The 16,061-nt window shown below is 35.2% G+C and overlaps 3 protein-coding genes across 4 annotated transcripts; 1 reads left to right on the top strand and 2 right to left on the bottom strand.

Moving 5' to 3' along the window:
- Positions 1-1,075: 1,075 nt before the first annotated feature.
- Positions 1,076-2,386, bottom strand: LOC9303041 (red chlorophyll catabolite reductase, chloroplastic). The gene is made up of 2 exons (XM_002866923.2): positions 2,009-2,386; positions 1,076-1,789 (listed from the first exon to the last, which is right to left on the bottom strand). Exons 1-2 carry the CDS (start codon positions 2,363-2,365, stop codon positions 1,172-1,174), a joined length of 975 nt encoding a protein of 324 aa, XP_002866969.1. The 5' UTR covers positions 2,366-2,386; the 3' UTR covers positions 1,076-1,171.
- Positions 2,387-4,091: 1,705 nt separating this feature from the next.
- LOC9305075 (heat stress transcription factor B-1) lies at positions 4,092-5,872 on the bottom strand. The gene is made up of 2 exons (XM_021019087.1): positions 5,260-5,872; positions 4,092-5,076 (listed from the first exon to the last, which is right to left on the bottom strand). Exons 1-2 carry the CDS (start codon positions 5,476-5,478, stop codon positions 4,447-4,449), a joined length of 849 nt encoding a protein of 282 aa, XP_020874746.1. The 5' UTR covers positions 5,479-5,872; the 3' UTR covers positions 4,092-4,446.
- Positions 5,873-12,294: 6,422 nt separating this feature from the next.
- On the top strand, positions 12,295-15,694 carry LOC9305074 (CLK4-associating serine/arginine rich protein). 2 transcript variants are annotated; one of them, XM_021018837.1, is made up of 13 exons: positions 12,295-12,671; positions 12,749-12,787; positions 12,881-13,029; positions 13,172-13,247; positions 13,423-13,717; positions 13,828-13,937; positions 14,017-14,064; positions 14,154-14,351; positions 14,564-14,665; positions 14,769-14,896; positions 14,991-15,132; positions 15,363-15,485; positions 15,586-15,694. In XM_021018837.1, exons 1-13 carry the CDS (start codon positions 12,475-12,477, stop codon positions 15,608-15,610), a joined length of 1,632 nt encoding a protein of 543 aa, XP_020874496.1. In that variant the 5' UTR covers positions 12,295-12,474; the 3' UTR covers positions 15,611-15,694. The 2 variants fall into 2 exon arrangements, with proteins under 2 accessions (XP_020874496.1, XP_020874495.1); XM_021018836.1 differs by having other exon boundaries at positions 15,333-15,485.
- The last annotated feature ends 367 nt before the right edge of the window (positions 15,695-16,061 follow it).

Here is a 16,061-nt window from a genome sequence, read left to right as displayed (position 1 = left end):
AAATTTAACACTTAAACTAATTTTTAAAAAAAATAATGAAATTTCATGGTTTTATTCTTAAAATTTATGTGTTAAATTTGTTTTAAATTTTAGTAAAAATTATTTTATTTTTTAAAATAAAAAGTTTTATTTAGTTAAAAGTTTTAGTGAAGGTTTTAAACTAACTAGTTTTAGTTTTACTTAACCTAATATTTAAAGAAACAAAAAAAATAAGAATGAAAAAAGTAATACCTTGTTGGATTTTGTAGCAAAGAAGACGCATACAAAAAGCTCATTCGAACTTGTAAAATCTGAGAAGCTTCTTTCTCTTTGATGATTGCTTTCTTTGTGACTTGCTTCATGGGCTTTTTGTTGGGCTGAAGATGAGATTACAATCCAAGACCTTCTTCTTTACCACCGTGTGACCTTCTTCTCCACCACTGTGTCCGTCACCGAGAACGCAAAAGCTTCCGATGGTACTCCTCAACCAGAACATTGAAGATACTGTAAACAAGGTCTGACGTTCTTGCAGATGAAACAAAACCTCCTTAGACGACGGAGACTGAGAGAAGATATCGTGAGACGAAGGGAGAAGAAGAATCATGAATCATCTTCTTCCATCACGCCAAAGATTTTTCCAGAGAAAATCATGAAATTCGAAGAAATCAAAGATGAAATTGAAGCAGGAATCGATGAAGAGAATGGTAAAAAATCAGAGCAATTGTCGCATGTAATTTAATATCTCTCACTCTATAACTCTCTCTCTCTCTCTCTCTCTCTCTCTCTCTCTCTCTCTCTCTCTCTCTCTCAATGTCTGCGTTTTTCTGAAACTAAAACTATTACACATAGAGAAAAGAGAAGGCTCGAGACTCTCTTTATTTATAGACTTATGTTTGGAATTCAAAGTTTCCTTTTTTCACTCTATTGTGTTGTTTCCTTTTTTTTATTGTTTTCCTTTTTCTAAAAATCTTCTGTGTTGTTTCCTTTTTCTAATAATGTGTTGTTATTTCCCTTTTTCACTTAGTTTCGGGGAAGCCTTGAGCAAAAAAATTGATATTGAATAATAAAGATGATAATTCTGATCACGATTTGGATATTGAGTCTATCAAGACAGAGATTAGTATTGATGGAACATTGATGAAAGAATATGTTTAGTACAATGAACATTAGCTGATGTATAGTGTGACATGATCTAAAGAACACCGAATGCTTCTTTGATAGCGTGTACAACACGTGAGGAAACATCATCCCCAAACATTCTCGGAAACTGCAAATCCAAATCTTCCTCTATGCTCTTCCTTCTAAAGCTTTTATCTCTTCTCTCCAACTCCATTCTCTCTTCATCCCCAATCACTCTCTTCTCTTCTTCTTCCTTCGCACACCGCTCCAACCAAACCTCGAGAACCTCCTTAGCAGCTGGACTAACATGATCTCTCAAGATCTCCTCCAACTTATCCTCTTCCTGCGCATCGATCTTAAGCATCGAAGCAGTAGGAGAGAAAGCAGAGCGAACAAATAGCGAAGGAGACACATAAGGTTTGACTTGAGGTAGCTTAAGGAGAGATTGGCGATGAGAATCAAGAGCAGTGTCTTGGTAATATTCCTTGAGATAATCCGGGTTAAGAACGAGATCTTTACGATGTGGGAGGTCAAGGATTAGCACGAGCGACTCGGGACTACTCTGTATTAGTTCGACCACAAAGTTTGGAGCTTTTGTTGACGAGTTTAAGAATGCAGAGATACTTGTTATATTCAGAGATACTCCTGTTGGGATCTTGCAATGTATCCAACTTCCTATAACAAAATCAATCTGCAAAACAACAACAACAAAAAAGACCAACCTTTAAGAAACATTGATCACTAGAATCTCCAAAAGGGTTTTTTTTTTAAGGGTTACGTTTTACATCAAAATCGAACTCTGATTCTACTTAAAATCACGCAATTGAACTCTAAAACAAGCATGCAAAACAGTGAATTTCGATTATTTTGAGATCTCATAACCCAAAAACAGAGTAATCGTCGGAGGTACCGGAGATGATTTCTGGCCGGATCTGATGTGAAGAGATGCTTCGGCTGAACCGTTAGGGTTATTGAAGTTTCGTACATCCGGCGGGAGGTTACAGGGAAGGAGTTGCGATTGGAGGCGATTCTCCACCGTCGACATGAGATCAACCATAAGCTGCTTGCGCGTGGGTGACACGTACGGGAACTCCATGAATTTGCGGCGGAGATGGTCGTCGTGATCTTCCATGGACTGGAATTGAGCTCGAGCTTTGAGATTCTTTGGGAATCGCGACTGTTTTGTTGGAGTTGAAGTTAATGTTAACGGCGAGAGAGATGATGGAGAAGAAGAAGAGTAGAGAGTGTTGCAAAATATCATCGCCATCTTTATATGTGGCTACGAGTAAATTATCAGCCTTCTTTATATATTACACACATAATTATTTTACTGTTGAAAAAAGATAATTACAAGTGTCTTTAAGGTTTTTCACACAAGAAAACAATTAAATGTTCTGTTTTATCCATTATTTATATATTTTATTATTTTTAAAAATAATTAAATTTTCTGTTTTACTCATTATCTACATTTTTTTTTTTTATTGATCAATACATTAAATTAGTAGGGACAAAACGAAAAATTAGACCAAACATTTGTTTTGAAAACACAAAACAACACTTATTTTAAAACCAAATTCAAAGGCTAAAACGATACTTCATATGAAACGGAAAGAGTACTATTTTACGAGGATTATAGCTTAGCGTTGTGGTTTATAATAATGAATTGTTGTTGACTTGTTGTGTTATGATTTATTTTTAAATAAACAAAATATGTTTTAGTATAATTTATGGATGATAAATATATATTTATATAAGGTTGTGTTTTTAATGCTTGAGAGTTGGTAGTGATCTTTTTCTACTCACTCAAATGATGTAAGCCTTGGCCAAGAGTGACTTTAATTGGGCATCAATATATTTTTTAAAAACTGATATTTAATATATGTCTAAACTCTAAACCAATTAGTCTAAACTAAAATTCCATTATACTCCCTCCGTTTCGTTTTAGTTGTCGTTTAAGGTTTTTTCACACAAATTAAGAAAAACATTTAATTTTTTGTTTTACCCTTTATTTATATATTTTATAAAAAAATTCATTGGCCAAAACATTAAAACAATAAGGATAAAACTGTCATTTTCACCAAACATTTGCATTGAAAACCTAAAACGACAACTATTATGAAACAAAATTTAAATCCTAAAACGACAACTAAACTGAAACGGAGGGAGTAAATAACTTGTGAGAATTAAATTATGATTTTTTTTTTCAACCACACATTTATTAAAAAACTTCTTGGTTGGTTAACCAATTACGAGTTGAAATGTTTACAAATATAACTTCAGAAAATAAAAGTTTAAAGGAACATGTTAAGCAGTCCGCTTTTAAATTACAAGAACGAGAAAGAGGGAAAAGAGACACGGAGCAGACCAAATTTATCGAGCAGGTTGGAGAAAGCCGGCCATTCATCAGGAGATTGTACCATCGAGACCAACTCTGAACAGTCTGTTTCAAACGCCTGACAATCGATCCTTCTACAAAGGATATTCTTCATAACCCAAATTAAAGCTTCCATATCCGAGTGAAGGAGAAATAGGGACCTCTTAGGACATTTAGCACCAATCAGTATCCTTTGAACTATATCCCTTGAAAACACCACTATCCTAAACCTATTTATTATGAATTTTTATTTATTCGTAAGCAATTGAATTTATTAATAATATTAATTAGCCTAGTTGGAATATTTTTCTTTTTACTAATACTCTGGCTTTTTTCCTCTTTGGTTAAGTAGTGTCTTTGGAACCTTCTAATTTTTATTTATTTAATTTCATATCATTTTTGTTGCAATTTTAGGTCTAACAGTTGTGTATTAGTATTACTGTATTTTTCCAATTCTATTTTGTCGGCATGTTTTGTTTTTTTGGTTAAAGGAGTTGTACAATGTTTTTGTGACTTTTTTCAAAGACAATTTTGATGGAAAATATTCAACGGATTACGTAAAAACACGGAAATCACCTACTACTTGCAAAGAAAATAAATCAAAAATAAACGTGAGAAAAGTAAAAAAATTCTTCATTTTCTTTCTCTTTTTCAAGTTTCAACAAAGTACACATGGAGCTTATAGACCATATCTAATCCCATGCTTTTACATTGGGAAGAAATAAAATTAAGCAAAAAGAACCCAACAATTTACTAAACTTCAACATCTGTCTTATTTTTGTAATACACTAATTAATTTTAATACATAAAATCCCTTAATATTTGCGTTGATCCTTCTGGACCTTCTTCACTTTTAAAATATAAAAATAATAACTTATTTCCCTTACGGAAAAACAGTTTTAAAATCTTTTTTTCGTCGTCGTCGATGACGTGTCACACGCTAGTTTGAAGTTTGAACAGTCTTCTACTCTTTTTTAGTTGCAAACTTTGCTGCTTTTCCACAACGGCGCGTGAAAGTCCACGTTCTTTAATTCCGTCATACCGGACCCACCCACCAAATAATGTTTTTCATCCCGGTCCCTCTTTTTTCTCTCTCCTTTCAACCACACCCCAAACAATTTCAATCCTTCACCTACCCCCTCCTCTGCTCCTCCGCCGCCGCAACCTTCGCATTCACTCTCTTCGTCCGATTCAACCGGTTTGAATTTCCCTCCTTTAATCATCTGATCGATTTGCTCCGGTCTTACTTTCAGATGATCCGTCAAGAACGTCACTAGCTCATCACGCTGCTTCTTCGCCGCCGCGAGCTCCGAGCTCAAGTTATTATTTTCACGTTTCAGCTTCTCGTTCTCTCCTGATAAATCAGCAACCATGTTTTCAACTGAACCAGGATTCTTCGACGAACCGGGTGATGACGTGGAGCTTGAACCGTGATCATCACCACCAGAATTCGACTCAGACGGCGAACCAACAACTACACATTTCCCCGCCGTTGAGGCAATCACCGATTTACGCCGCCGTATCTCCGACAACAGATCCTCTCCGCCTCTCCGGAAATAATCGTTCGCAAATTCCCATTTATCCGGTACAGTTTTCCGAAATCCCTAAACCCAAAAAAATAACACAAGAATTTTGTTTCTCAGCTTCTAGAAGGTTTTCTCACCAACCCCCAAGTTTTGAGAAAATTACGAAATTAGCCAACCAACTACCAAAGAATGATTCAATTCACCAAACGAATTAATTGAAGCATTTAATGAACAAAAATGATTTGTTGCAGTGAAACTCACGTAAGTGTTGAGCTGACGAATGAAGCTTGAGAAATTGTTATGCTTGAAGTATTGAGGAAGAAGATCTTTAGCAAACTCTGCTGTTTTCCACACCACAAAAGCTGTTCCTTCTTCGTTCCATGAAACGACGTCGTCTGTGCTATGATCATCCACTAGCTGATACGTTTTGCTTAAAAACGGCGCTGGTACAGATCTTTGCGCCGCCGTCACCGCCGTCATCTCCGGCGATCTTTTTTATTTTCTTAAAACTAAAAATAATCTAAACACAAAAGAGAAGAAGAAGAAGAAGAAAGATTGGAAATTTGAAAATCGGAGAAAAAGATTTAGCAACTAAAGAGCAAGAGAGCGGTGAGAAATTCCCAATCCCAGCAATAAAAGCCAGAGAGAAAAACACGAGAACGGAGAAGATCGGAGTTTCGTTTGGTTTCTTCCATTTAAGGAAAAATCTGATGATGGAGGAAGAAGATGAAGACGACGACCATAATTCGCCGGAGCTAATCCGTGTGATTATAAGTAAATATATCAACCTTTTTTTTTTTCTTTTTTCTTTTGTGTGCAGCAAACAAGTTAAAAATATATAAACTAGTTAAGTGTTATTTCGAAGGGTCTCTATATAACGTAGTAGAAAGATTTATAGATCCCAAATGTTGGTCCTACCTTTGAAAAAAAAAAAAAAATTAAGATAAAAAATGGATGCTGTTTCTAGAAATTCTCAGAAACATATTTTCTTCTTTCTTTCTTCTCTTTTGACTAATTTTTTATACTTTCAAAAAGTCTAAAAAGTCTTATCTTTTGAATTATGTTTTACTTTTTCTCTCCCTTGAATATTTTTCTCATAATTTGTGGAACTGCCATCAATGAGTTAAATTTTTTTTTTTTTTTTCAATGAGTTAAATTTTGCATGTAATTCGAAATTAGTATATGAAAAAATAGGTGTATCATCATAAGTTGAATATAAACGACCAAAATTATGCAGAATTGTAAATGCTAAAATATGTTGAGTTGCCAATCAAAAATTCAAAACTATGTTATTTTTAATCAAACACGAACAAAAGGAGAAAATAATATCCTTCTATTTTTCTAGAAAGTATTTAAACTGTAATTTTTTTTTTCAAATATGACGGGAGACGGATAGGTATTTATTTATACAATAAAAATTGCGACTTTGTTTAATAGCTTGTTTCTAATGTTAATATTTCTTTTGTATATTTAAATGTATTCACCTAACACATTTTTCGGCTTCATTTCACATTTGGGCACCAATGAGCTTTCATTTACCTTTTCTTTTTCAATATATGTGTCTTAAGACTAAACAATTCGGATAATATATTTTAACGTGTGAGTCGTGACAAATTCAAGTTCTTAAAATACTACCCATCGACATCTACGTCTTTCATCCTTGGATTTATTTCCAACACCTTTGGCTTTTATCCGCATTTTATTTATTATTATTGATACCACCACGGCTATTTATCTAAATATCCATCAAAGACGGTAAAATCGTACATAAGGTAGATAGTTCGCATGGTACGGTTGAAGAAAAAGGTCTTAGAGAGTACTATTAATACTTACACAAATTCAAGTCTCAGTTGGAGAAAGATTGCATACGTTTTCTTAAGCATATTTAAAAGCTGATTCTGCACATAAAAATAAAATATTTTCTATCAAAAGATCAGTTTTTAGTCAAATAAGGCGATACCAACTTGTGAAAAATGTCGATTTATAGTTGCATGTACATCTCCATATAGACCTCAGACACATCATCTATTTTTAAAGGCTATATAATTAGTAATTCACGTAATGGTAAAATTAGTTTAGTGTTATTAGAGATTTCATATATCAATTAATTGCGCAATTATTTAAATTGTGATTTATGTCTCCTAGCTTGTTCTAAACTTCTACCTAAAATGACAAATTATAATCATTTAAATATTGTTTGTTAAATGATTTTACTATTGGTTCTATTATATTCCATTAATTTATTTATATTTTAGTATTCCACAATTCGATTATATTTATAATGGGAACCTAACTTACTTACTAGGATTCACTATCATGGATAAACCGGGTTCATAATTCAGTAGACTTATTTTGAAAGTTTCAATATTAGAGCTTCATTAGTTTATATATTTTTTGTTAACCAAATACTCCTTTAGCATTGATAAATCTTTGCGACCTTTTCATGTTGATAGGATTTCAGTTTTCATTTTTACTCAAGTTGAGGTATCTCATTTTAGACTTTTATACAATTATACTTCACATTTACTAATAGCGAGTTGTTTCCTCTTCTTTTTCAATAAAGTACATTCTGTTAAATTGTGCACAATGATAGAAATTTTTTTTTCTCCACATAGAAAAGTCGGAATGAACAATTTTGACTTCGTGAAATATTATAATATTCCAAAAGTTAATACTAGTAAACATGAAACTTCTTTAAACCTGTAATATGAAGTGTACATTAGTCTACATTAGTTTTTACTCAAAAATCATCTAACAGCTTAAATTGAACCATTTAATGTATTTTCTAACTAAGAAATTATAGATTCTGACTTTATGTTGCGATATTAATTATGACCTTAAATCCTTAATGGTTCCAATTTTTAATATTGTGAATGGTGCAAAAAATAAATAATTAAAATAGAAAGATTTTAAATAACGACATAATTTATTTTATACTTCTTATTGAAATTTTTTAAAATTTTCAATAACATATATAAGACGGATGGTGGTACATCGACGACACTAACACAAACCACTATTTTATATGTATTGTTTGAAATTAAAAAATATTGGGAAGAAAACAAATTAGAAAACTATTGGACCAGAAACATAATTACTCTAACTTTCGTTATCATAAAAATCTTCAACCATTAACTCGAATTCAATGAACTTAAGGGTTTAGGTCCCTTTAAAAACAATTTTGGACCATTTATTCAGTTCTTCTATGGAAAGTTCGAACTCATTTCTAGGTTTTGGACCTTTGGTGACATGAGAAAAAATGACCACTTGACCAAACTCACTGAAGTCAGACTAATGGTTTTAGAACTCTTGACACGCGTCAAGAAACATCCATTTATTTTTACAAAGAAAGAAACATCGATTTGAAACGTGTCTTTTATTTTCCACGAATCTTTTTGATGGAACTTGAAAGATGAGTCTGGTAATAATATAATTGCGTTTGTTGAGCATTAGAATGTTTGAGTTCCATTCCCTCTTCCCATCATAACTTTTAAACATTGCTTTTTTCCATATTCTCATCTTAACTTTTGAGTCGACAAACACTGTTCATAAACACATTCAAACTTCAATATATAAACTGTTGGGATAAGCTTGAAGAAGAAGAAAGAAACTTAAGGAAAAAAAAAATTCTAATCCAATTAGGAATAGTTCTATTTAGGAGATATCTAAATAAGTTAGTTTACCTATTTGGATTAGGAAATTGTGTTAGAATTCTCTCTATATATAGAGCTACCAAGGTATGGTAAGCCTTATGAGTTTTGAGAGAGAGTTTGAGAGATTGTGTTTAAGAGATTGAGAGAGAGACCAAAGTTTTGAGTTATTTTCTTTGGTGATTAATAAAGAGAGTTATTCTTTATTTTTGAGTTCTTAAACAATCTTTCTAAACTTTATTTGGTATCAGAGCGGTGAGATCCATTCAGACGTGAGAGATGAGAAACTACTTAGCAAAGATGGGTGATATCGTTGTAGCCAAACCAAAAGAAGGAGTAGCTTCATCCGTTAAATGTCCGATGTTGAGTAACTCAAACTACACCGTATGGAGCATGAGGATGGAGGCTACTCTACGTGTGCACAAAGCTTGGGAAACGATTGATCCGGGCTCTGATAATCAAGAGAAAAACGATATAACCCGAGCTCTTCTGTTTCAATCAATTCCCGAATCTCTAATCTTACAGGTTGGAAAACAAGCAACTGCTAAAGGAGTCTGGGATGCGATTAAAGCTAGAAATCTCGGTGTTGATAGGGTACGAGAGGCAAGACTGCAGACTCTCATGGCCGAGTTCGATAGGTTGAAGATGAAGGAAGGCGACACCATCGACGAGTTTGTTGGAAAACTTTCAGAAATTCCCACAAAATCTGCATCGTTGGGTGAAACCATTGAGGAGACAAAGATCGTTAAGAAATTTCTCAAGAGCTTACCACGAAAAAAATACATTAGCATAATTGCAGCTATTGAACAATTTCTCGATCTTAAAACAACATCGTTTGAAGATATTGTAGGAAGATTGAAGACCTATGAAGAAAGAATTTGTGATGAAGAAGAGGCAGAAGAAGACCAAAGCAAACTCATGTACGCTAATTCTTACTCACAGCCATCACAAGAAGGAGGAAGAGGCAGAGGTCAAGGTCGTGGTCGCGGAAGAGGTCGAGGAAGATTCAGATATCAATCTTTGGATAAATTCAAGATTACATGTTTCAGGTGTGATAAACAAGGGCATTACGCATCCGAATGTCCAGATCGTCTACTAAAACTAATCAAGGCTCAAGAATCTGAAGAGAATGAAGGAGATAACACGCAAGAAGCTGAATCACTCATGATGCATGAGGTGGTGTATCTCAACGAGAAGAATGTAAAGCCTAAAGACTTCGAAAAAGATTCAGAGAACGCTTGGTACTTGGATAATGGTGCGAGTAATCATATGACAGGGAATCGTGCTTGGTTTTCCATGATTGATGAGACTATCACAGGAAAGGTGAGGTTTGGTGATGATTCACGAATTGATATCAAAGGCACAGGTCCAATCTTGTTTGTAACAAAAGAAAGAGAAAGAAAAATCTTGGCCAATGTCTATTACATACCTGAGCTTAAAAGTAATATCTTAAGTCTGGGGCAAGCAACCGAAGCAGGATGTGATGTAAGAATGAAGAAAGGCTCCTTAACTCTACATGATCGTGATGGAAATCTGTTGGTGAAAGCAAATCGATCAAAGAACAGGTTGTACAAAGTGAACATGGAAGTTGAAACCGAGAAACGTGACGAATCTAACCGAGAACGAGATGAAGCATTGAAGGAGAAGGAGAATCTATCAAAGGATCTTGAGAGTGTAAATAAAGAAAGCGAGAGTGAAGAGCTTCCTGAACAGAGCATGGGAGAAAATTCAAACAGAGAAGAAACAGAGCAGATCGCAGAAGAGGCGGATGAAAGTGAAAGTGAAGAACTTCCTGTAATTGAGGAGGAAGACGATGAACATGAGCGATTTAAATGTCCGATGTTGCAACGACAGATGGACCAACGAAATTATATTGAATTTCCTCAGTTGGAATCTGCTATCAGTAATTTGCGATTAGAGGTTGCGGAGAAGACTTCAATTGTGAATGCTTTAGAAAGGGGTGTGAGTGAGAAATAGAAGATGATTTCTGAACTTGAAAAGGATAATTTAGAGAAGGTGAGTGTACTGGAAGGTGATGTTGGTGGAGCTGTTGAACAAGACTTCACAACTCAGTTGTATGTGCTAAAAGAAGAACTTGAAGAATGGCAAAACAAAGCAAAAGAATTGGAGAAACGATTGGAAGAAGCTAACAAGCTGGAGAGATCTGCCTCGGCATCTCTGTTATTTGTGACAAAGCAGCTGGAAGGAAGCAATGGTAGATTGCTCGATATGGAATATGAGATTACTGATCTTAAGGATAAAATCTCGTTATTGGAGATGAGTGTTTCTAAAGAAAAGAAGGATCGTGAGGAATCTGAACAGCAGCTAGGTATTGCAGAAGAAGAATTCTCTAAAATTGAGAAAGAGATAGAGAAACTGAAGAATGAACTTGAAAATGTGAATGAAGAAAAGAATCAGTCTTTAAGAAAGGAGCAAGATGCTACTTCAAAGACACTTGGAAGGATTAAGATTAAAGAAATGAGAGATCTTATTGGAGTTGAAGATGTGAGTGGAGGTGACTTCAAGCTTAAGGGGGAGAATGTTGGGATAAGCTTGAAGAAGAAGAAGGAAACTTAAGGAAAAAAAAAATTCTAATCCAATTAGGAATAGTTCTATTTAGGAGATATCTAAATAAGTTAGTTTATCTATTTGGATTAGGAAATTGTGTTAGAATTCTCTCTATATATAGAGCTACCAAGGTATGGTAAGCCTTATGAGTTTTGAGAGAGAGTTTGAGAGATTGTGTTTAAGAGATCGAGAGAGACCAAAGTTTTGAGTTATTTTTTTTGGTGATTAATAAAGAGAATTATTCTTTATTTTTGAGTTCTTAAACAATCTTTCTAAACTTTATAAACTAACATTAATTTGTAAATATATTTATGTTGAATATTCAAGAACGCTTGTAGAGATCATATCAACAAATTGTTTTGGGGTTATTAAACCAACAATGCAAATATATATACATGATGCTAAATCCTATTTTACAATTTCTTTTACTACTATTTCAATAATAGTTGGCTACAATTGAACGCTTTGAAATGTTTTTTTTTTTAGATTTTCACATGGTTCGAAGTTTAGTTTGAAAATTTTCAATTTTTGTTCAATCACTTCGGTTCAAACTAAAAAAGAAACTTAAATGTTCTTCTCATCATGACCTCAAAATCAAGTGGTCCAACAAATGGGATATATATATCAATGTAATATGATATTTATGATTAAGTTCTATAATGTAATTATTATGTACGCTATATGTTAACGTCATACGTTGCCACTACACTCACCTCAAATAAAAATACAGCTTCCAGAATTTTTGGGCACCAATTCATTTTATAAACGAAGCCAAATAGATAAAATCATTTTTGCATTATAAAAATTAATTACTTAAAGAATGAAAAGACATATAACTCGTGACAAAGCTCTTTCAACAACCGGTTTAAGGCTTTAAACAAAATACAATTTTTTCTCTGGAAAAAAAACTAATTATGTATATATTTTAATCTGCATATACCATAGCTTTTACCCATGTCACATGCTTCTACTGTTCTAAAAATTGGTTGTACTAAAAAATAAAAATATAAATTAGTAAACCTCTACAAGAGGCAGAAGGTTCCAGCTAAAATCTTACGCAAGTGTTAAGCACAGCCTAAAAGTGGACACAGCCCAGATCTATCTTTCCTTGGCATCGGACGGTTCACATTCTTTGCAAACTGGTCGTCGGAAATAATAAAGTAGAATCGCCAAAATTCGCCTGAGAAATTTTCCCAATTGGAAGAAGAAGCTAATTAGGGTTTCTTCTGAGCTAAGAGACCAAGGAGGTGAGAACAAGATGTGGCACGAAGCGAGAAGATCGGAGAAGAAAGTTCACGATATGATGGACGCTGCTCGGAAAAGAGCACAGCGGCGAGCTATTTACTTGGCTAAACGCCGTGGAGATCCTATTCAGTCGATTCAAGCCGTTGGTTCTCGCTACCGAATCTTCCGCGATGATGGTCTTTACCAAGCCACCGAGGATCAACAGGGCTTGTAATGACTCTCCTGCTTTGAAATTTCCGATTCGGCTTTGATTGCTTATTGACGCTGAACAATTTCTGTGTGTTTAGGATTCCTTGGAATGGGAAGCAAGATGTTATGATTGATAGGTATTGAATTAGTTTCTAGGGTTTATCATAATCCTCTGACTTGTTAAGCTTGTTCTGGAATCGTTGATTGAGTATTAGAGTATTTTTGTATAGATTTGATGGTCGTGCTCTTCTGGATTTTGTGCGTGAGGCTGGTTTGAGAAGTATACGTCCACATAAGAAAACGGAAGAGGAGGAAGAACTTGATGAGTTTGTTAATTTTGAGCGTTATCGGGATTTGATTAAGCATCGGCGTAGAGGATGTCGGTACCTTTTTTCTACATTTTCTTCCGATAATTTTGTTTCTTTTTCCATCTTCGAATCAAACTCAAGGGAAAAAAACGATCTTCGAATCAAAGTAATTGAGATAAGAGTCACTGGGATAATGCTTCATACTGTGAACAGTTTCTGATGAGGAGGGTTTGCTACATGTCCATCAAGAGCTCGAGGCCAAACTTTCTGCTCCCTTCCCAGGGGCTAGGTACACTTTCACCCAAGCCTTCTTTTTTATTTTTTCTCATATTGATTATGGTTTATATCGAAGCTCGAGTTGTTAAATTCCTCATTCTGTCGTTGTCTTATTAGTCTTTACTGTAATCACCATTGATCTTTTAGTTACTCACAAGTTTTGTTCTGTTTTTGTATGTTTTCTGTAGATCACAACCAGCGCAACCACCTGCAAACAAAGGCACATACTCGCAGGTTGGATATTCTTATGCTGGAAACGGAAAAGATAATTCATTGGATGCGGACGAAGATGATGTTGATGACGACGAGGATGATGAGGATGAAGAGGAAGAATTTGACAGTAATGACAGCGATGATGAAGGAATGGAAACAATTGCAAAACAGTTTGGCGTTAAGCGATATAGGTGGCTTGTTTATATGGACAAGAAGGCAAAAGAGGAAGAGAAAAGGCAAAAGGAACTCATCAAAGGCGATCCTTCAATTGTAAGTTGCAATGCTCGTGTTTGATTCTTGAAAGTTTACGTCTTTTTGTTTTGCTCCCTTTACTTATCTAACACTGAATGTGGACTGAATCAATATTCGTGGAAATGTAGAAGAAACTAAGTCGCAAGGAAAGAAGAAAAGTTTCTAGGATAGAGAGGGATAGAGAAAGAGAAACTTCAAGGAGTGTTGGAAGGCAAATAATTCATCATGATCCCTACAGGTAAGATATCATTACACGTAAGAAAGCAAAAGTCAAGTGGAATGTTTAGCTCATTGAAATGGTGCTTCTAAATTCACAGGGAGTCCCGAAGGAGTCCTACTTATGAGGCTTATCCGCGTTCAAGAAGGTTTTGCGTTATTAGCCTGTTACTATGTCATACCAGCTATGGAAACATTGAGAAATTGATTGATATTCTCTTCTTTCCTGTATCCACAGATCAAGATCCAGATCCCGGTCGTATTCTCCATCATACTCACGGAGGAATGGGCGTGGAGACCATTTTGATGAAATCAGCAAACCAAAAATCGAATATATTACAGAATTTGGAGGAGGCTCTGGAGATGTGGGAAGTCTGAAGTTCGAAGGATATTCCCCACCGCGTTCACCACCATCTCAGTCTGACCTATTGAGCCGGTCGGAGCACTCAACCTCTAGTTCTTGCAAAGATAGCCACTTACTCGCCACTTGTTGGTTGAGGAAACTTTTGTTGTTGTAGAATAAATTGGCACTAGATTGGCAACAAGGGAGAGATAGAATCTTCCTTTCTGGAACCGCTTTAAACTTGAATGAAATTTGCTAATAATAATTGATGGATTAGGAAATTACAATATCTTATTTCCCTGCAGACCATCGCCGGGCCATATTCTTGAGGCGTTGCATGTTGATCCTGCATCTGGTGTATCTCTTGAGAAAGACAAGATGGTTAAAACAGCTAAACCAACAGTGAGGTATGGATGAGATTGAATAATTCTAAGTTTATTTTGGGTGTTCTGTATCTTTTGTTAGCTTTTGTGGTTATGAACTGGAACCTTGATTTTTTTCTACTTGCAGTACTTCCACAGCACTAGCGAAGCTTTCAAAAGCAGGTACCTCCTCTTCGAAGCAGACACAAGCAGAGAAGAAAGAAACTCCCCAAGAACGACTGAAGAGAATCATGAACAAACAGCTAACGAAGCAAAGTAAGATCTTAAGTACTGTTATGTTTACTAGGATTAAGTTTATTCCTATTTGCTGTGAGAGACTGAGATGGTGGATGAATCATATTGTACACAGTTAAGAAAGACTCGGCAACAGAGACTGCTAAGAAACGAGAACAGGAGCGGCAAAGGCTGGAGAAAATTGCGGAAACAAGCCGGTTAAGTCGAAGTAGGCATCGCAGCCGTAGTAGGAGTTATAGTCGATCACCACCACCGAGGTTGTTAATAAAGTTTATCATTTTTGCTTCGTGATTAGAATGGGGGATTTGTGAAGATGAGAAGGAAGTTTTTGGTTCTTAGAGTGCTGATTGGATCCGATATCTCTCGAGAGAGAGAGACTCACCAACACAGTAGACTGCACAGATTTCATCTCTCCTTCTCCCATTTGATTTTCTTAACTAAAATGTTTTGTCTACAGAAGACATAGGCGAAGCAGAAGCAGAAGCAGAAGCAGAAGCAGGAGATCGCGCAGGCACAGTTCAAGGTCACGGTCTAGGTCTCCATCTAGGTCGTTATCACGCTCTCCCAAGCGGTCACACAAACGATCTCCATCTTATTCAAGGTCTCCCAGGTAAAAAGAGATAGCAAGCTTTACATGTTTATCAAAAATGTTGTCTTTGGCTCTTTGCTTTGCCTTTACCTATATATAAACATATTGAGTGTTTTTGCAGGCGAAGAAGCAGGACAAGGCACTGAAGGGAGGAAACTCTTATTGTTGCCTCTTTTTATGTTTTTTTTTTTAATTTTTTTTTTTGCCGTCTAAATTTATTATTAATTGCAAATTATGAGAACTGTTACATAGACGATTCTACAACTGACAATTTCTGCCGACCCTTAGTAGATCCACGACAGACTACACTTCCTTCTTCATGATTTTGATGAATACCTTCAATGATCCACGACCTAGCGACACTTCCTTCTCTGCGTAGAATCCTGGCGCACGGCTATAATTGTACATCGCTGGAGATCTCCTGCACACTTGTCTCCATTAATCTGCAAATTTGTTAATAAATCGCAATATCTGGGACTCGAACCCCAGACCTCTTAGTGTAGAAGCATTAATCAACCTTTGGTCAACCAATGGGCCAAAGGGGCTTCCACTGGTTTTTTTTTTTTTTTTTTTTTTTTTTTTTTTTTTTTAATTATA

The sequence above is a fragment of the Arabidopsis lyrata genome, assembly GCF_000004255.2.
Source record: "Arabidopsis lyrata subsp. lyrata unplaced genomic scaffold ARALYscaffold_7, whole genome shotgun sequence".
NCBI lineage: Eukaryota > Viridiplantae > Streptophyta > Magnoliopsida > Brassicales > Brassicaceae > Arabidopsis > Arabidopsis lyrata.
Note: the sequence above shows the minus strand (reverse complement) of the source record. Positions and strands in the feature narration are given on the sequence as shown.